The 21,099-nt window shown below is 39.8% G+C and overlaps 1 protein-coding gene across 1 annotated transcript; it reads right to left on the bottom strand.

The window, feature by feature from the left end:
* Positions 1–18,367: 18,367 nt before the first annotated feature.
* LOC107811622 ((2Z,6Z)-farnesyl diphosphate synthase CPT6, chloroplastic-like) lies at positions 18,368–19,888 on the bottom strand. Its single transcript, XM_016636588.2, has 3 exons — positions 19,380–19,888; positions 19,009–19,064; positions 18,368–18,933 (listed from the first exon to the last, which is right to left on the bottom strand). The coding sequence occupies exons 1-3, from the start codon at positions 19,731–19,733 to the stop codon at positions 18,486–18,488; spliced, it is 858 nt and encodes a 285-aa protein (XP_016492074.1). The 5' UTR covers positions 19,734–19,888; the 3' UTR covers positions 18,368–18,485.
* Between the last annotated feature and the right edge of the window lie 1,211 nt (positions 19,889–21,099).

Genomic DNA, 21,099 nt, shown 5'->3' with positions numbered 1-21,099 from the left:
GTCATCCAATACTTGCTTTAAATATGCTCTTATTTTAAATGGCTCCATATGTAGGGCATATTTGAGTTCACGTGCATACTATGAGGGAATATTCAGCACAGTAAAGTTCTTAAACTTTTTTATTTGAGTTATCTCGTTTGGTTCATGGCAAAGTAAAAATAATAATAATAATAAAATCCCCCTCAAATCGATTGTTTTCATTCTGTAAATCTCAATTATACGAACAAAGAGAAGTAAAGTATAAAAAAACCTAAATCTTTTTGTTGAAGAGAAACCTATATAGTGGTTGGCCAATTATTGAGAGGTATATATCTCTTTCAACAGAAGGTTTAGGTTTTTTACACTTTATTTCTCTTATTCCTAAATCATGCTTCTCTTTGTTCTTAAGCAAAGTATATCATGTTTTGTTTGTATAGAGCGAGTAAGTAATTTTTTTTTATTGAGTTGAGATTCATCACATTTGATTGATGCAATTAATTTATTTATTAATTTTCTGTGGTGGCTAGACTTGTCTATTATATTAGTTTTTATTGTTGCGATGCGGAGAGTGGCTCTTTAGTGGTTGAGGTATATGAGGTCGTGAAGATATTTATTGATAAGGTATTCCAACAAATAGTTTAGGTTTTTCTATACTTTGCTGCTCTTTGTTAGTAAGGAAAGCAACCGATCTGGAAGGGATCTTATCATTACAAACTTTCATTATATTGCCATGAATAAACAAGATAACTCAACAACATAAAAGTTTAGGAAATTTAATGGGACAAATATGTCCTCAAAGTATGCGTGTGGGACCAAATATGCCCTTCATATGAGACCGTTTAAAATAAAGACGTATTTGAAGCAAGTATTGGATGAAAACGCATGTTTGTGTCAAAGTATTAGCAACGAGTAAATCCGCTCACTTTCACATCGTTCAAGGGCATAGTTGGAGCTTTTCCATTCCTCCCCATTAAAAAAATCTTTACTCTTCTGAGATTTAACAACAATTAAATATATCACAAATATTAGAAAATTGCATATATTGTTCATGGAAAAATAAATAATCTTTAAGAATCCAATACTAAATTAAAATTATTAAATCAGTGAGAAATAACAGAAGGCAAATGGAGAAATTGCAAAGATTTGTTATGTACACTTAACAAAAAGTTTTAGTTTTTGCTAAAGAAATTAAACATAAGTCCATTTTATTATTAAAATGGAGTGCCGAGTTTAGCTTTATAAGTTCGTTAACAATCTAACACTAATGCTTTGTGTGACTCCGTGGATACGAGTCGAGATTCGTAGTCCATGAAGCGACCAAGTACCTTTTTAACGGGTGTAGTTGTCTAGTTGAGCATGATCACTACGAAATATCAGTTGCAGAGCGCAGTCAAACCTTGATTAGAAGCCTCAAGGATGCCTTAACGGAATTAGTGGCTTAAAGTCAAACCTTTATTAGAAGCCTTAAACTTTTTTTAAACAAAAACTTTGTATATATTTTTATTTTGAAGTTTATTTATCTAGCTTTTTGAAATGTAAAGTTATTAAGTAATAATTTTGTTAATTAATTTTTCTAATAATTTTTTTCAATTAATAATATGTATATATAATCTATTTAATTTATCTTTCGAGATATTATTGATCTTAAGTAAGATTTTAAAATATTTTTATATGCTTCGAATTATACAAATATATTAAAATTTTCTTTTCATTTTATTAAAAATATATACTTTTTTACTTTAAAATGCTTATTTTTTGAAAAACGTTAATTCATAAACCTACTATTAGCAAAAAATGTACTCGCTGTGGTTGGATTACTAGTAAGTTAAGTATGAAAAGCATAAGTCGGGAAGTTGCCTAAAGGAGATGGTTTGACCAACATGGGAGAGTGGTAGAGTAGCATATGGGTTATGTGGTAGGATAGATGCACGCCTTGAGGAACGTTTAGAGTGATTTGGGGATTCACGGTGGACAGTGACTAGGTATACAAGCTTAATTTGGAATATTGGCTGTTATACGGAGGAAGGTTGGATACGACAGAAAGGAGTTGCTTGCTATTTAGAAGGATACATCATGACTTTGGATTGGAATGTATTGTTGCACCTTTAGTTGGTGTCCATGAGGAGTGAACGGACTTGTACAACCGGTGAATGAGCACGAGCTCAAGATGGTTTAAGGATTTTATAGTAATTATACTCGGTGCAGTGTCGTTGGAAGGTGTCAGCATGGACTTTCCACATATGGGTTATCTCGTGTGAGCAGGCTAGTGGTTACGTCGTGTTGATGAAGTTTCTACAAAGAATTTTACTGGCTTTCCAGTAAGAGGTTGAATATGTGAATGTGGCTAGTGATTCAGAATGTTCATGAAATGTTTAATAGGAAGATTCCGAGGAATTTGGTAGGTCGATCTTGCGAGATTGTGTTAATGAGGAAGAAGGAATTTTGGTGGGTTCCGGGGTTATGCTTTTGTAGCATCAAGCTAAGTGGGAGAGCCCCACTGCCTACGATTGGATTACATGGTTGTCTACTTGTGAGGTTTCTGGTTATCGGCATACTGATGGGTTATTACGACTAAGAAAAGAGAACATCAGTGGTGATTTGAGCAAAGGATTTGAGGAATGTGTGCTATAATTGGCCTTATCGATTCATGTTCAGGCTTTGGGAAGACTCAGAATTTATGCTTCGTGTAGATGTGATGTACAAGAAAGGTGATTCAGCCGGGTGCTTCTTTGAGAGGGCGTTCATGTACTAGCAGAGCCTTGGAGTTTGATCATATTTGAGAACAAGTCAGAGTGGGTGACTCTCAACAACGGTCCTAGTGGATTCAAAAAATTTAAAGTGCAGTGCCTAAGAATTTCGAGTCCGTAGTATGGTTAAGTATCGAGCATTGCAGCGGATTGCGATAAGGGGCTTGGAGTGTTCTATGTTATCATCAGTCTATGGTGTAGTACTGGAGGAATGGGAGAAAATAACTTCAGATTTGTAAAGGAAATATCAGAGTGGGTGTACCAGTTGAAGATGCGAATGTGCGCACAAAGAGTGTATGAGATGGTTTGTGGGTTTTGAGACAATGTGGTCTCGTAAAATAGGGTCCTTCTGAATGAATGTGAATTGGGTTCGTCATGTTTTGAATGGAGCTATTATTATTCCTAAGGCAAGTCAGGAGTAAATTAGAAGTAGTCGGATCAGTTAGCAATGGGGAATCGACATGATGTGGAAATGATCAGTTCATTCAACGTGTTAAGTTTACAGGTGGTTGGGCGGGACATACGAGGCTTGACGGCCACCGTAATTGATTTTACTTGGAGGCATTCGAGTTATTATGTCCTGTTATGTGTAGACGGACCCTCGAAGGGTCATGGTGATTTAGACCACTACTTGGGGTTGTATTTTCTGCGGTTATAAGAATTCGGTCGCATGTTGCAATGGTTCTCCAGAAATAAGTTAAGTGAAAGGTTTCTATATGACAGAGTGTTTATTGTATTAGTGATCAGCAATTATTATGGAATTCTTGTACTCTCACGTATTGTCATGTTAGATGCAGTGAGCAGCATGAAAATCGGAAGCTGAGGATCAAGGTTGCGGTTCGTTGTTCACAAGAATGTCACAAGCTCGGACGAGCAGGAAACAATTCAGATGGTTAGAATCAGTTGGTATTGTCTTTACCGTCACCTGAGATAGGTGTCCTATGTAAGAGGCTTTTTGTACTGATTTGCGGATTCTTGATTTGCTTTACAGCATTAATATGGCCGGCGGTATGGAGGTGTAGATTTGTCATCTAGTGCGGAAGGTCGTGGGAGCGTATCCCACGGGAAGATTGTATAAGTATGACATGTAGTCACTTGATTGATTAAAGATTGAAATCAAGTATGGAGATTTTTGTACTACCGCTAAAGTGAGGGTTTAGGCATGAAAAGGCGCTATATTCAGTTGGTTGTGAACTGTGGAAGTTTATTCCGGATTTGACGGTTGTTCTTGCGTATCATGGGAAAAAGGTCATTGTGGATCCTTGAGAGGTTATTTGCCCAAACATGGTATGATCGGAATCTGTTTGAGGTCCGTTGATGGGTCTAAATGTGGATGTGTACTCTACACCAGCCTGGGTATGTTCATTCAGCACAACATTCCTTATGGAAGAGTATTCGGGCATGGGATGTTAATTTCGTCACCAGCTATTTCATGTAATACTCTATTGTGCAATGTGGGTTGTGAGACGGCTTGGTTAGTCGTACAATATGTTGTGGTCCCACGTAGCGGTGGTGTTATGTGAGCAGGATGGCTCTCGTGATGCAGATCATATATTGCACCTTAGGTTTTCTTGAGTTTTGTAGCGTATCACGCTACCCGTCTCCCTAGGATTTTTATTATGCATTTGGCGTGCTTATGGTTGATATTCGGGCATTTCGTGAGTATAAGCGTTACGGCTCGATGTGTGTTTTCTTTATATTATTATGTGTGGATTGGGTGGCACGCCGCCACGGGTATGTTATTTGGATCGGGTGGTACGCCGTCACGGGTATCATGGTTGGATCGGGTTGCACGCCGCAACGGTATCATGTATGGATCTGGTTGCACGCTACATCGGTGTGACGTTGAGTACAGTTTTCCATAGCTATTCTTGTGTGTTTTGTGTCTCATTTATAAGGAAGGTTCATAACATCTTTTCGGTTATTAAATTAGTTACGTGGGTTGAGTAGTTCATTCCAGAGTTCATTTTCCTTATGTATCACATTCGAGTTTGTAGCTTGTTAGCAAAATATGGCATAATATGAGGCTTTTACAGTATCTGAGGTGGCTTATTGCCTGAGCAGCATGTACTGGGTGAAACGAGATTAATGGACCTGGGATCAGTGCGAACAGAATTATATAAGGCATATTAAAGAGTAAATATTATTATTCAGTCCAGAATGAGGTAATGGTTCTTGTCGGTAGGAGAGACTCCACAAATTGTGATTTGGCAGGTGGTTATGAGTTCTACACATATTCGCTATCGTGGCTGTATTGCGAGAGTTAAAGCAAGGCTTAATTGGTCATGAGGTACACTACAGGCTCCAGGTTAGTGGAAATTTTAGCTGTTGTGCTTTGGAAAGATTGCCTTACGCGGTGCATGGTAAGAATTCAGTAAGGTTATACAATCATGTTTGGTGCAGTGTGTAGTGATTGATATGGTGTTCGTATATTGGAAACATGCCTGGTGAAGAATTTCACTCAAAGGATTACTTGACTAAATAAAGCGGAAGATCTCCAGATTGGGTCGAGCTAGTGTGCTCAACTGAGTTGTGGTAGCACGGGTACGTGCACGAGGTGTTAAACGGTGATTTCAGACAATTCCAGAACAGTTCTTAGCACGTTCGAGGATGAATGTATGTTTGCGTTCGTGGTATTATGGGTAAAGTTTATCTTCGATAATTTTCGAAATCCGCGCACATGGGCTTGAGGGTTGACTTTATTGACTTTTCGAGCGGAGTTGGAAATTGTTATAAATTGTTAAATTGTAAGCATTGTAGTATATTTTAATTTATTTGCACATTATTTGACTAGTTTCGGATTGTTTGGCTTGTAGTTGAGTGTTAGAGTGGCGTAGGAGCCGGTTATAGAACTTCGGAGCGAGGTAAGTTTCTTGTCTAACCTTGTAAGGGGAAAACTACCCCTAGGTGATATTTATTGTTATGTGCAACTAGTTGTGAGTGCTACGTACGCACAAGGTGATGAGAGTCCGTACGTAGCTAAAGTATGTTTATGTCTGGGTAGACATGGGACTTTATCATGTAATGATTGAATTATTTGAACTCGTTTTACTGGCTTAATTAATTAAAGTTATAACTGAATTTGATTTAGAAATAAATACAAGTATACTAGGCCGAGCCTTAACACTTTGAGTTGTTGGCTAGTCATTTGAGAAACGGTAAATATTATATTCATTTTGTGCTCATGAACTGTATTGTAAGCATGTGTCTCGTAATTCAGTAACTTCCTTCCTTTCTTATGGAGCTGGCCGAACGCCTAGGCAGTATAATAGACGCATCTATGGTTTGTGCCACTTGATCCGTGGCAGTGTACATATTATTTTGGTTCGGGCCGAACGACCTCGGCAGAATCATGCATTATATCGCTAGTAGACCGAATATTCACGAGATAATCTTTTCACTGATGCTCGACATTCTATATGGTATTCCTTATTTATTTGATATTGACACTTGTCATTTTCTGAGCCATTAAGGTAGGATACAAGATTGAGCAATTCATACTTTGAAGTAAATATTTGGAAGATTATATAACTTACGGATTTACCCCGTTATCGCTATGCACTTGATATCTGCTATGAATTATTATATTATTTTATTGGACCTCTAGTAAGTGTAGATGTCGACCCCTCGTCACTACTTCTCCGGGGTTAGGTTAGATACTTACTCGGTACGCGTTGATTTACGTACTCATGCTGCACTTCTACACTAAATGTAAAGGATCTAACAGGTTCATTTGGTGATCATCTTGGCGAGGCGCACCTGTTGAGGAGACTTTATGTGAGCTACATTTCAGGCTACACATCGCAGTCCACCGAGTCTCTATCGTACCATTTATTTTATCCTGTCTTATTTACATTCTAGACAGATGTTGTATTATTATTGTACTCCTTAGAAAATACTCATGCACTTACGACACCGGGTTTTGAGGTTATACTAGTTGATGCTTATGGTTTTGTATATTGTTAACGCCTTTCAATCCTTTTATAAACTAAAAATGTTTTACCTTCCAGTGAATTTAGAAGTGTAAAACTCTTTCCTTATTAAAATCTATGATTTTCAAAGTAATAAAATGGGTAATTAAATTAATAAATCATCGTTGGCTTACCTGGTGGCGGCGTTAGGCACCATTACGACCTATAGTGGATTTTGGGTCGTGACAGCTTGGCCAAAGTAATAGCGATGAGTAAATTCGCTCAATTTCGCATAGTTCAAGGGCAATAGTTGGAGCTTTTCAATTCATGCCCATTAAAAAAATCTTTACTCTTCTGAAGTTTAACAACAATTAAATATATCACAAATATCAGAAAATTGCATATATTGTTCATGGAATAATAAATAATCTTTAAGAACCCAATATTAAATTAAAATTCTTAAATCAGTAAGAAATAACTGAAGGCAATTGGAGAAGTTCCAGAGATTTGTTATGTACACTTAACAAAAAGTTTTAATTTTGCTAAAGAAATTAAACATAAGTCCATTTTATCATTAAAAAAGAGAACCACCTTGCAATTCGGTAATAAGTTCATCCCGTTAGTTTTGTACATTTTAAGAGTTTAGCTTTATAAGTTCATTAACAATCTAAAACTAATGCTCTAAGTGACAAAGTGGATACGAGTCGAGATTCGTAGTCCGAGTAGCGACCAAGTACCTTTGTAACGGGTGTAGTTGTCTAGTTTAGCATGATTACTACGAAATACTAGTTGCATAGTGCAGTCCTCAAGGGTGTCTCAACAAAATTGGTGGCCTAAAACCAAACCTTGATTAGAAGAATTAAACTATTTTTAAACAAAAGCTTTGAATATATTTTTAGTTGAAGTTTATTTATCTAGCTTTTTGAAATGTAAAGTTATTAAGTAATAATTTTGTTAATTAATTTTTCTAATAATTTTTTTCAATTAATAATATGTATATATAATCTATTTAATTTATCTCGAGATATTATTTTTAACCCGACCGGTCGTTTTGCTTTCTAAGTCCTCATACCCCTAAATAAGACTCTCCGTATGTGCTTTACTATTTTATGACTTGCGGGGATAGTTAGTTCGGAATTTGGAAGGGTTCGGATTGAAATCAGAATACTTGGTTCCTTAAGGTTGACAAAAAAAGGCTAAGTTTGACATAAGTCAACGTTTTGAGTAAACGAACTCGGAACCAGGATTTGACGCTTCCAATAGGTTCGTACAATTATTTTTGGACTTGGGCGTATGTTCGGATCGGGTTTTGGATTACCCGGGAGCGTGTCGGCGCTTAATATAAATAGTTGGCACTTTGAAGGTTTTAAAGTTCTTTAAATTTGGTTTAGAGTAGGTTTTTGTGTTATCGAGGTCCGTTTGGGATTCCGAGCCTGGGAATAGTTCCGTATGGTAATTTAAGAGTTGTACGCAAAATTTGAAGTCATTCCGAGTAGTTTAAGTATGTTTCGGCGCGTTGGGAGTAAGTTGGAAGAATTTAAAATTCATAAGTGAAATCTATTTAGTTTTGGGTTGTGATCTTTAGTGTTGATATTGTTTTCCGCATTCTGAGAGTGCGAGCGATTCCGTTTTTTGTTTACGAACTTGTTGGTATGTTTGGTTGAGGCTTCGGGGCCCCCTGTTAAGATTTAGAGGGTCGACGATGCTTGTTAGTTCTTTGGAGAGGAGCTACTGGTGCATATCATCTGGTGCGTTCGCACCTGCAGTAGAATAGCCGCAGAAGCAGCACCGGAGATGCGACTCCTTGATCGCAGAAACGGAAAGAGGAGGGGTCAGTGAGCTCCGCATAACGAAGCATTTTGCGCAGAAGCGAACTCGCTTCTGCGGTAGAGGGGTCCGCAGATACGGAGGAGGCATCTTGGCCATGGCCGCAGATGCGCGAGTCGAGCCGTAGAAGCTGCCTTACAGATGCGGGACTTGGCCGCAGATGCGATGGGCCACTGGTCAAGTGTGTTCCGCAGAAGCGGAGGTCCTCCCGCAGGTGCAGAAATACCGCTGGGCAGAAGGGTTTATTTAAGTCGGGAGTTAAACCATTTTTGACTCATTTCCTTCATTCATTGGGCGATTTTGGAGCTTTTGGAGAGGGGTTTTCACCTAGCACTTTGAGGTAAGTGATTTCTATACAATATGAGTTTAAAACATAGATTATGGGTAGACTTTAACATGTAAAATTGTGAAAATCATGGGTTTAGATGAATAACCCTAGGTTTGATAACAAAAATGAGATTTACCCACGAATATGGTTATGAGATTGAGCGAAAATTATATATTTGAGTTCGTGAGGTTATGGGTAATAACTTTCTTCGAAAATTTTCGGAATCTGGGCACTGGGCCTGGGGATGAATTTTAGGAATCCTTCAATTGGGGTTGGATAATCACTCTAATAGTTAGAATATGAACTTTTAAACATGTATTGAATAATTTATATAATATTTGACTAATTTTGGATTGTTCGGCACCGAGTTGAGGATTTAGAACAAAATTGTGACCGGAGAGTGAGCCTTGAAACGAGATAAGTCTCTTGTCTAATCTTGTAAGAGGAATCTTTCCCCATAGGTGATTTAAATTAATATTTGCTTCTAATTGTGGGGGCTACGTACGCACGAGGTGACGGGAGTCTGTGCGTATGTACTATTTATGCTTATGTTCGGGTAGTTTAGGACCCAAATTATGAATTGCTTGTAATGTGTGCACCCTACTTGTTAATTTAAGTACCTAGATTATATTAGAACCTGTTAGAGGAATTGTAAAAGATATAATTTCACTTACTTGATTTTTTAGCGGATTACTTGACCGTTAATGAAAATTTAATTACATTCTGTATTAGCCTTGTTATAACATTTAAGTCAAATGCTTATACAGTATACTCTCTTCTTGTGGATCGGGACACATACCTCGGCAGTATATAGATGCATCAATGGATCTTTTCGCACGTCCCTCGGCAGTGTACGCGTTATTCTGGATCGGGCCGTACGACCTCAGCATAAATCGTATTTAATAATACTCGGAGCCTAATCATACTCGATATTATTTTGTGGCTTTTGAGGTTACACTTATTCATGACGGGAATATATTTGGAATTTATCAATTTGAGAAAGAATTATTTATTCCTGCTTATTAATGAGTTATTATTATTATTTACATAACTCGTGCTCATTTAGAATATCTGTATTCATATTGTTAGCCCATAGTAAGTGTGAAGTCGACCCCTCGTCACTACTTCTTCGAGGTTAGACTAGATACTTACTGGGTACATGTTGTTTGTGTACTCATGCTACCGTTCTGCACTAATCGTGCATGATCTGAGGCAGGTGCATCTAGCGGTCCTACCGGCGTGCATCCCAGATATCCCGAGGCCTAGTGGTGAGCTGCTTCTTGAGCCATTCCGCAGCACCTAGAGTCTCTCCTGTGCATTTATTTCTATCTATTTTCATTTCAGACAGTAGCTACAGTTTTGTATATTCTATTAGTGCTCATACACTAGTGACACCAGGTCTTGATACACACACTAGTAGACATATGGTTTTGGATTATTCTATTGTATGATTGCGCTCAACTGCTTTCGTCTATTTATTTAAAATTTGTTGTTCTCTTAACCTTTTAATTAATAGAATTTAATTACTTGAAAACTTATTAAAAGAGAAATAACATGATTTAATTCACTATTGGCTTGCCGAGCAGTAATGTTGGGCGCCATCACGGCCTATAGGAGAATTGGGTCATGACAACATGGTATCAGAGCACTAGATTCATGTAGGTCTCACAAATTAGGAGCAGGCCTAATAGAGTCTTGCAAATCGGTGCGGAGACGTCCGTACTTATATTTGAGAGGCTATAGGGTATTATAAAACTACTCCTCCTTCATCTCCTATCGTGCAATTGATGTGGTACTAAGAATATTTCTTTTATTCTCTCACATATGGTGAGAATGTGCGCAGCGGATGTTCCAGACCATGGAGGTGCGGCTCCCCCTGTTGCTAGAGGCCGAGGCAGAGGCGGAGGGAGAGTTTTAGCTCATGGTAGAGGACGATGGCGTCTTAGAGCTGCTCCAGTGATGCCACCAGTGGATTTAGTAGAGGATCCTATTATTGAGGAGCAGGGCGAGGTGCCTGCAACAGAGCCAACCCCGGTAGATTTCATGTTCGCGCCAAATTTCCAGGAGGTCATGGGCCGTATGCTGCAGTTAATAGATACTATGACCCAGACTGATTCATTTCCAGCAGACCCAGCCATAACTCAGGTGGGAGGGTGAGCACACACCCCTACCGCTTAAACTCTAGGGTATGCAACTGTCGTACATCAGACCTTGGGCGCACTACCCGTGGGCGGAGCTCAGCCAGTTGTAGCAGCTATACCTGAGCCCAGACCAGCTGCGGCCGGTGATGCGCAGAAGCTATTGGACAGATGGACCGGGCTTCATTCTCCTTTCTTTAGAGGTGAGCGATATGAGGACCCCTAGAACTTTATTGATCAGTGTAAGGATAGAGTGCATAACATGAGGATATTGGAGTCCCATGGGGTGGAGTTTACTACTTTCCAGCTGGAGGGCATGGCCTGTAGGTGGTGGCAGTCACATCTCCTCGGTAGACCAACAAATTCGCCTCCCATGACTTGGGACCAGTTCACCCGTATTTTTCTGGATAGGTATATCCCGCCCTCTCAGAGGGAAGAGCCACAATTTTGGTTCGACCAATTCCAGCAGGGTCAGATGTCAGTGACCGACTATGAGGCGAGGTTCTCTGAGTTGTCTCGCCATGCAATTATGATCATTCCCACCGATGCAGAGAGAGTACAGAGGTTTGTTGTAGGTTTGCACACTGGAATTCATGCTACCATGGCCCGAGAGGTTGAGATGGGGACTTCTTATGAGCTACTTGTAGAGATAGCTCGGAGGATCGAAGGTGTACGTCAGCGTATCCGGGAGCAGGCTATGAGGGATAAGCGGATTCGGTATTCTGGAGAGTTCAGAGGTGCCCTGGCTTGGGGCAGAGGCCAGTTTGTGAGGGATCATTCTAGCAGGCCCACATGTCCAGCACCGCCGCCTCCTTGGGGTGCTCCAGTGCGACCTTATTTCAGTTCCATGCCAGAGAGTTCCTACCGCCCACCAGCTATTCAGGGTTCCTCCAGTGGGTATTTATGCCATCAGGGTCAGACTTCAGGTTAGTAGCCCACCGTACTGAGAGGTTGTTTCGAGTACAGGGATCTCAGTCATGTGCGAAGGTTTTTCCTTAGGCTTCAAGGAAAGGAAGTGCATCAGGTTCAATAGCATATGATTATAGCACCGGTTGCCCCACTAGTTGTCCGACAGCCTAGAGGAAGAGGGAAGGTGGGTAGGGGTCGTCCTAGAGGTGGAGGCTAGTCAGGTGGAGGCCAGTCAGGTGGCGCTCCCATCTAGGTTCTATGCTTTTCTGGACAGACCAGATGCAGTGGCCTCAGATGTCGTGATCACATATATTATTTCTGTCTGCGGTAGGGATGCTTCAGCACTATTTCACCTAGGATCGACATATTTATATGTTTCATCTCTGTTTGCTCATTTCCTAGGTGTTCTTCGTGATTCCTTGGGTACTCTTGTCTATGTGTCCACTCATGTGGACGATTCTGTTGTTGTAGATCGGATCTACCGGTCCTGCATTTATTACATTCTGTCGTTTTGAGACTAGATCGGATCTTCTGTTGCTCAATATGACCGACTTTGAGGTCGTCCTGGGCATGAACTGGTGATCTCCATATCACGCCATCCTTGATTGTCGTGCCAATAATGTTACCTTTACGATGCTAGATTTGCCTAGATTGGAGTGGAAGGGTTCGTACGTCAGTGCATCTAGTCGAGTTATCTCTTTTCTGTAGGCTCGACACATGGTCGAGAAGGGATGTTTGTCTTAGCTAGCTTATATTCGAGATACTACTGCAGAGTCTCTGACGATTGATTTAGTGCCCGTAGTCCGGTAGTTCACCGATGTGTTTTCTTCTGATCTTCCAGTCATGCCATCATATTGTGATATCGATTTCTGTATTTATTTAGCTCCAAGTACCCAGCTTATCTCTATTCCACCATACCGTATGGATCCAAAAGAGTTGAAAACGTTTAAGGAACAACTTGAGGAGTTGCTAGGAAAGGGCTTCGTCAGACCAAGTGTATCACCTTAGGGTGCAGCAATGTTATTTATGAAGAAGAGAGATGAGACTATGCGGATGTTCATTGATTACCAATAGTGAACAAACTTACCATTAAGAACAAGTACCCGTTGTCTTGTATTGATGATTTGTTTGACCAGTTATAGGGTGACAGGGTGTTCTCTAAGATCGAATTGAGATCGGGGTACCATCAGTTGAAGATCCGGGATTTAGTTATTCCGAAGATGGCTTTCCGGAATAGATATGGCCATTATGAGTTTCCAGTGATGTCCTTTGGTTTGACTAACGCCTCGGCAGCATTTATGGATTTGATGAATTGGGTGTTTAGGCCATATATTGATTCGTTTGTCATTGTCTTAATTGATGACATTTTGATCTACTCACGTAGCATGGAGGAGCACGCGTAGCATTTGAGATTGGCGCTTCATACCTTGCGGGAATAAAAGCTATATGCTAAGTTCTCCAAGTGTGAGTTCTGGTTGTATTCTGTGGCATTCTTGGGGCATGTTGTATCAGGCGAGTGTATTGAGGTAGACCTCAAGAAGATCGAGGCTGTTCAGAGTTGGCCTCGTCCTACCACAACGACTGAGATCAGAAGCTTCCTCAGGTTAGCAGGTTATTATCGTCGGTTTGTGGAAGTCTTCTCATCTATTGTAGCACCTTTGACTAGATTGAACCAGAAGGGTACTCTGTTCCGATGGCCCAATGATTGCGAGGCAAGCTTTAAAAAACTCAAGACCGTATTGACTTCAGCACCAGTGTTAGTGATGCCTTCCAGTTCAGGGATGTACATTGTGTATTGCGATGCTTTGTGCGTTGGTTTGGGTTGTGTACTGATGCATGAGGGTTGAGTTACTGCATAAGCTTCACTTCAGCTGAAGCCCCACGAGAAGAATTGCCCTGTACCCGATTTGGAGCTGGCTGCAATTGTTCATGCTCTTAAGATCTGGAGGCATTATCTTTGTGGGGTGTCCTGTGAGGTCTACATCGATCATCGCAGCTTGCAACATTTGTTCAAGCAGAGGGATCTCAATTTGAGGCAGCGCAGGTGGCTTGAGTTATTAAAAGAATATGATATTACCATCTTTTAGCATCCGGGCAAGGCTAATGTAGTTGCAGATCCCTTGAGCAGAAAGGCTGAGAGTATGAGTAGTTGGGAATACATTTCAGTAGAGGAGAGTCCACTAGTTTTGGACATTTAGTCCTTGGCTAACAGACTTATGAGGGATATTTCAGAGCCCAGCCGAGTTCTTGCATGCATCATCGCTCAGTCTTCACTATCCGAGCAGATCAAGGAAAGTCAGTTTGATGATCCGAACTTGTTGGTTCTCAGAGAGACGGTACTACAGGGTGGTGCCAAGGAGGTTACTATCAGCGATGATGGTGTTCTGCCACACCTGGGTCGCCTATGTGTTCCTAACGTTGATGGCTTGAGGGAGAAGATCCTAGAGGAGGCACACCGTTCTCGGTATTCTATTCATCCAAATGCTACGAAGGTGTATTGCGACCTGAGGCAGCATTATTGTTGGCGGCGGATGAAGAAGGACATAGTTGAGTATGTTGCAAGGTGTCTAAATTGTCAGCAGGTTAAGTATGAGCATCCGAGGCCAGGTGGCCTACTCCAGTAGATGACTATATCTGAATGGAAATGGGAGCGCATTACTATGGACTTCGTAGTTCGGTTGCCATGGACCTTGCAGAAGTTTGATGCGGTTTGGGTCCTTGTCAAAAGGTTGACCAAGTCGGCATACTGCATTCCGGTTGTGAGCACGTATTGTTCGGAGAAGTTGGCCTTCAGGAGATTGTTCGGTTGCATGGTGTGCCGGTATCCATCATATCAGATAGAGGCCCTCAGTTTACTTCACATTTTCTGGATGGCAGTATGGAGTGAGTTGGGAACCCGGGTAGTGTTCAACACATACGTCCGCACACCGACGGGCAGTTGGAGCGCACAGTTCAGATATTGGAGGATATGCTCAAAGCATGTGTAATTGACTTCGGAGGGCAGTGGGATCGATTCTTGCCTTTGGCCGAGTTTGTTTACAACAACAGTTATCAGTCCAACATTGAGATAGGTCTATTTCAGGCTTTATATGGTCGTCGATGTAGTGCTCCCATAGGATGGTTCGAGCCCGGCGATGCTAATTTATATGGTACTGATTTGGTGAAGGATGCCTTGAAAAAGGTAAAGTTGATTAAGGAGTTACGCATACCAAAAGGCGCGTGATTTATCCTTTATCTTAAGCGAGAAGGTTCTCTTGAAAGTCTCACTGATGAAGGGAATCATGAGGTTCGGGAAGAAGGGTAAGTTGAGCCTAAGGTGTATAGGCCCATTTGAGGTGTTGAGATGAGTTGGGGAGGTTGCATATGAGCTTTCTTTGCCTCCCAGTCTATCGGGAGTTCATTCGATTTTCCAAGTGTCTATTGTCCAGAGGTATCATGCTGACATGTCGCATGTGTTAGACTTCAACCTGGGTTATGAGGAGGAGCAGTTGCCATTATTGATAGGCAAGTTCGCCAGTTGAGGTCCAAGAATATTTATGTGGTAAAAGTTCAATGAAGTGGCAACCAGTCGAGGAGGTCACTTGGGAGGCCGAGGAGGACATGCAGAGCAGATATCCACACCTATTCAGCAGTCCAGGTACGATTCTAGACTCGTTCGAGGACGAACGTTTGTTTAAGAGGCGGAGAATGAAACAACCTGACCGGTCGTTTTGCTTTCTAGGTCCCCGTTCAACTAAAAAAGATACCCTGTATGTGCTTTACTGTTTTATGACTTGTGGAGATGGTTAGTTCAGAATTTGGAAGGGTTCGGGTTGAAATCGGAATACTTGATTCCTTAAGGTTGGGTAAACGACCCCGGAACTAGGATTTGACGGTTCCAATAGGTTCGTATGATGATTTTTGGACTTGGACGTATGTTCGGATCAGGTTTTGTATGACCCAGGAGCGTTTTTGCACTTAATATATATATATATATATATATATATATATATATATATATAGTTGGCTCTTTGAAGGTTTTAAAGTTCTTTAAAATTGGTTTGGAGTAGATTTTTGAGTTATCGAGGTCCGTTTGGGATTCCCAGCCTGGGAATAGTTCTGTATGGTGATTAAAGACTTGCACGCAAAATTTGAAGTCATTCTGAGTAGTTTAAGCATGTTTCGGCACCTTCGGAGTAAGTTGGAAAGTTGAAATTCATAAGTGGAATTTATTTAGTTTTGGGTTGTGATCTTTAGTGTTGATATTGTTTTCCGCGTTCCGAGAGTGCGATCGAGTCCGTTTTATGTTTACGAACTTGTTGGTATATTTGGTCGAGGCCTCGGGGCCCCCGTATAGGATTCGGAGGGTCGACGGGGCTTGTTAGCTCTTTGGAGAGGAGCTACTGGTGCATGTCATCTGGTGCGTTCGCACATGCGGTGGAACGGCCGCAGAAGCAGCATCGCAGATGTGACGCGTTAAGCGCAGAAGCAAAAAGTGGAGGGTCCAACGAGCTCCACAGAAGTGAACTCGCTTTTGCGGTGGAGGGGTCCGCAGATGTGGAGGGAGGCAGCCTGGCCATGTTCGTAGATGCGCGAGTTGAGCCGCAGAAGCGGGTTCGCAAATGCGGGACTTGGCCGCAGATGTGATGGGCCAGTGGTCAAGCGTATTCCGCAGAAGCAGAAAGTTGACCGCAGAAGCAGTCCCGCAGAAGAGGAGGTCCTCTCGTAGGTGCGAAAATACCGCTGGGCAGAAGGGTTCATTTAAGTCGGGAGTTAAACCATTTTTGATTCATTTCCTTCATTCATTAGCGATTTTGGAGCTTTTGGAGAGGGATTTTCACCTAGCACTTTGAGGTAAGTGATTTCTATACAATTTGAGTTTCAAACATAGATTATGGGTAGTATTTAACATGTAAAATTATGAAAATCACGGGTTTAGATGAATAACCTTAGGTTTGATAAAAATAAAATGGGATTTACCCACAAAAATGGTTATGGGATTGAGAGAAAATTATATATTTGAGTTCGTGAAGTTATCGGTAACAACTTTCGTCGAAAATTTCCGGAATTCGGGTACGCGGGCCCGCAGATGAATTATAGGAATCCTTCAATTTGAGTTGGGTAATCACTCTAATAGTTAGAATATGAAGTTTTGAACATGTATTGATTTATTTATATAACATTTGACTAGTTTTGGATTGTTCGGCACCGAGTTTAGGCTTTAGAATGAAATTGTGACCGGAAAGTGAGCCTTGAGACGAAGTAAGTCTCTTGTCTAACCTTGTAATAGGGAACTTGCCCCATAGGTGATTTAAATTAATATTTTCTTCTAATTGTGGGGGCTACGTACGCACGAGGTGACGAGAGTTCGTGCGTAGCTACTAATTATGCTTATGTCTAGGTAGTTTAGGACCCAAATCATGAATTACTTATAATGCATGCACCTTACTTGTTAATTTAAATGCCTAAATTATATTAGAACTTGTTAGGGGAATTGTAAAAGACCGAATTTCACTTACTTGAATTCTTAGCGGATTACTTGACCGTTAATGAAAATTTTATTACATTGTGTATTAGCCTTGTTATATCGTTTAAGTCAAATGCTTATAAAGTATCCTCTCTTTTTGTGGATCGGGCCGAACGCCTCGACAGTAGATAGATGTCTCTATGGATCGTGTTGCACGTCCCTCGGCAGTGTACACGTTATTCTGAATCGGGCCGTACGGCCTCGGCATAAATTGTGCTTAATAATACTTGGAGCCTAATCATTCTCGATATTATTTTGTGGCTTATGAGGTTACACTTATTAATGACGGGAATTTATTTGGAATTTATCAATTTGTGAATGAATTATTTGCTCCTGCTTGTTAATGAGTTATTATTATTATTTACATAACTCATTCTCATTTAGAATTTTTGCATTCATATTGTTAGCCCATAGTAAGTGTCGAAGTCGACCCCTCGTCACTACTTCTTTGAGGTTAGACTAGATACTTACTGGGTACATGTTTATTATGTACTCACGCTTCACTTCTGCACTAATCACGCAGGGTCTGAGGCAGGTGCATCTGGCGGTCCTACCGGCTCGCATCCCAGATATCCCGAGTCCTAGTGGTGAGTTGCTTCATGAGCCGTTCCGCAACACTTAGAGTCTCTCCTTTGCATTTATTTCTGTCTATTTTCATTTCAGACAGTAGCTAGAGTTTTGTATAATCTATTAGTGCTCATACATTTGTGACACCAGGTCTTGGCACACACACTAGTATACATATAGTTTTGGATTATTCTATTGTTATGATTGCACTCACCTGCTTTCGTCTATTTATTTAAAAATTGTTGTTTCTTAACCTTTTAATTAATGGAATTTAATTGCTTGAAAACTTATAAAAAGAGAAATAACACAGTTTAATTCACTGTTGGCTTGCCTAGCGGTAACGTTGAACGCCATTACGACCTATAGGAGAATTGGGTCATGACATTATTTATCTTAAAGTAAGATTTTATCAATTGAATTTTAAAATAAAAATCATTCAGCATATGCAACTAGTATAAAAACTGTTACTATTATTCTATAAGAAATATATGTATTTGAAAAAGAATCTAAGTCCTCTTATATCATTAAGTATATCGAATTATCGATTAGATTTTTATATTCTAATTATATGGTTCAATATGTGTGATCACCAAAACGTCTGTGTCTTCGTTGAAAAGAAAGTATGGCCTCCTTGAGAGCTTCTTCTCCAAAGTCTGGAAATAGTGTCTTTGTGAAGTACAATTCAGAGTAAGCGAGCTGCCACAATAAGAAGTTACTGATTCTATGTTCTCCGCCAGTCCTTATAAGTAAATCAGGTTTAGCAAACTTAGTACACTTGGAAGCTAGTTCTCGCTCAAATAATGTATTGTCGATATCCTCTAACTCTAAAAGACCGTTCTTTACTTTATTGGCTATTCTCTTAGTTGCTTGTAATATGTCATAATGTCCTCCATAGTTTACTGCTATCATAAGATGAAGTCCTGCATTGGCTTTTGTGGTCTCCTCTGTCAAATCTATGCATTTCTGTAAAGTGATGGGAAGTTTGGATCTGTCTCCAATAGCAGACACTCGTACACCGACCCTGTTCATTTTAAGTAATGAGAAAATTGAAAATATTTGTGTGTGTGTGTGTGTAAATATTAGAACAAACAATTACCTCATAAATTCTTCAAAGAACTCTTCGAACAGTTGCATCAAGAAATCAACCTCCTCCTGCTCAAAATAAATAACGGAAAAAAATATATTGTTCAAATATCATATACTAGTCGCCACGTCATGGATGAAAAACGAAACTATTAAATTGCAAATGAGGAATAAATCATGCTTGAGTTATTGCTAAACAATTATATTCACGAGTCAACATACTTCTGCATGCGTTTGGTTTTGGTTTACTAATATCGATTGGCTAAGTAATTGGGAGAACATGCATGCAATCATGTAAAAAAAATACGTACGTAGATAAATTCCGAAATTCAAAATAGGAATGAGGTTAAACTTTGGAGTTTCCCATTAATGTAGGATGCGTACCTTGGAACGACTCCAATTTTCAGTAGAGAAAGAAAAAGCAGTGATAGCTTGTATTCCCAGTTTGGAAGAAATGTTACAAATCTCTTTTAATTTTTGAGTAATTAACCTGTGACCTTCTTGCACAGGTAAGCCTCTAGCCTTAGCCCATCTTCTGTTTCCGTCCATTATTAAAGCAACATGTTTAGGGATATTTAGCTGATCATCAATTAGTTGGCTGAGTGAGTTTGAAATCTTGCAGAAACGGCCACGCGCAGATAAACACGGAGATGGAGATGGAAATGATGATCCAAGACCCAACTTAGAGGTCTTGGATGGGATAAGGAGCTGAGCTTGGGACGCTAACAAAGAGCTCATTTTCCTCAACCTTAGTTAATTGCACACTAAAGTGAATTAAGTTTAAAAAGGAAAGCAGGCAGCAATTTCAGTTCTGATAAAGGAAACTAATCTATGCTGCTTAAATAGGCATGCATGTCAGTACCCTTTGGGTTTGCTAATTGTGTTAAAAATATAGTACTCTACTTAGTATACAATACTATATTCCTCATTGGGTATATAAAAACTAAAATACTTATCTCTTAACATTTGGCAAACGTGTTCTTACGATTCTATTTAATATTGTTCAAAGATTGCCATCTAACTTTTTATTAATTAGATTGTCACTTTACATCATTAATTGCGTACTACTTTCCTTTAAATGTAAAGAATTTTTCGACACTTATTAAGAGACCCAATATCTTCGGCTATAATACCAATCAACCGATCTACTTCTACACTCGTCGACATAACTTCTTTATAGCTATTACACTCAAGTATCTCTACAACTCATAAAGTAGGATTTGTAAATCCAAGAAGATTCATCAACTACATTTGCAAACCTTTGTAGTCAGTTGATCAATCTCTTTTTTTCTCTGCCTTTTTCAATGTTATATGGTTGATATTGCACAGGTGTATTAACATTATTATCTTGATCAATATTTTACACTTTCTTCACTTCCTCTACTTTTGCACTACTAGGCTAGCTAGTGGAGATTCACTTTTTAACTATATGCGGTCACTGATACCACGATCTATTTTGGCTATTACGTTCTTTCTCTAACTGTCGAGTGAGGCAGATTCATTGAATTTCACATCCATACTAATAACAAACAATGGAGTCTTCTGATATGTGCACCACAATTTATAACTTTGCACTCAGTTGCATACCCAAACAATATGCACTTCTTTGCCCTCGACTCAAGTTTTTCATCCCTCACATGAGCATAAGCAGGACAATAAAATATCCTCAATTGGAATAATCATCAGGCGAATCAGACCATACCTCAAAAAGAGCCTTGAACTCGATAGTTGTGGATGAAGATTTGTTGACCAAATAACAACTTGTATTGATTGCTTTGGCCCAAAATTTCTTGCTAATACATAAGTGTGAAAGCATACTTCGCACTCTATCACAAAATGTTCTGACGCAAGTACGGTGTCTCACTATGCCTTCTCTACTGCAGAAATTATTAAACTTTGAATTGCAAAATTTCGACCTATTATCAGTTCGGAGACGCTTAACTTTTGTTTCCATCTACCTCTGGACCATCATCTTTCATTTAACAAATGTCAAAAATGCTTCATCTTTTATTTTCAAAAAATATAACCAAACCATTTTTGAATAATCATCAATCCAGTCATCAAATATCTGGTACCACTCTTGGAGAAAACTCTGTTTGGACCC

The sequence above is a fragment of the Nicotiana tabacum genome, chromosome 22 (genome assembly GCF_000715075.1).
Source record: "Nicotiana tabacum cultivar K326 chromosome 22, ASM71507v2, whole genome shotgun sequence".
Classification (NCBI taxonomy): domain Eukaryota; kingdom Viridiplantae; phylum Streptophyta; class Magnoliopsida; order Solanales; family Solanaceae; genus Nicotiana; species Nicotiana tabacum.
This window is presented reverse-complemented; position numbering and strand designations above follow the sequence as displayed.

Bases quoted from the DNA above. Each gene is read 5' to 3' on its own strand.
- LOC107811622 (XM_016636588.2), bottom strand. From the start codon at position 19,733: ATGAGCTCTTTGTTAGCGTCCCAAGCTCAGCTCCTTATCCCATCCAAG. The intron at 19,065-19,379 runs GTACGCATCCTA...TATTTTGAGCAG, and splicing joins AAAATTGGAGTCGTTCCAAG to GAGGAGGTTGATTTCTTGAT. The intron at 18,934-19,008 runs GTAATTGTTTGT...TAAAATGAACAG, and splicing joins TTCTTTGAAGAATTTATGAG to GGTCGGTGTACGAGTGTCTG.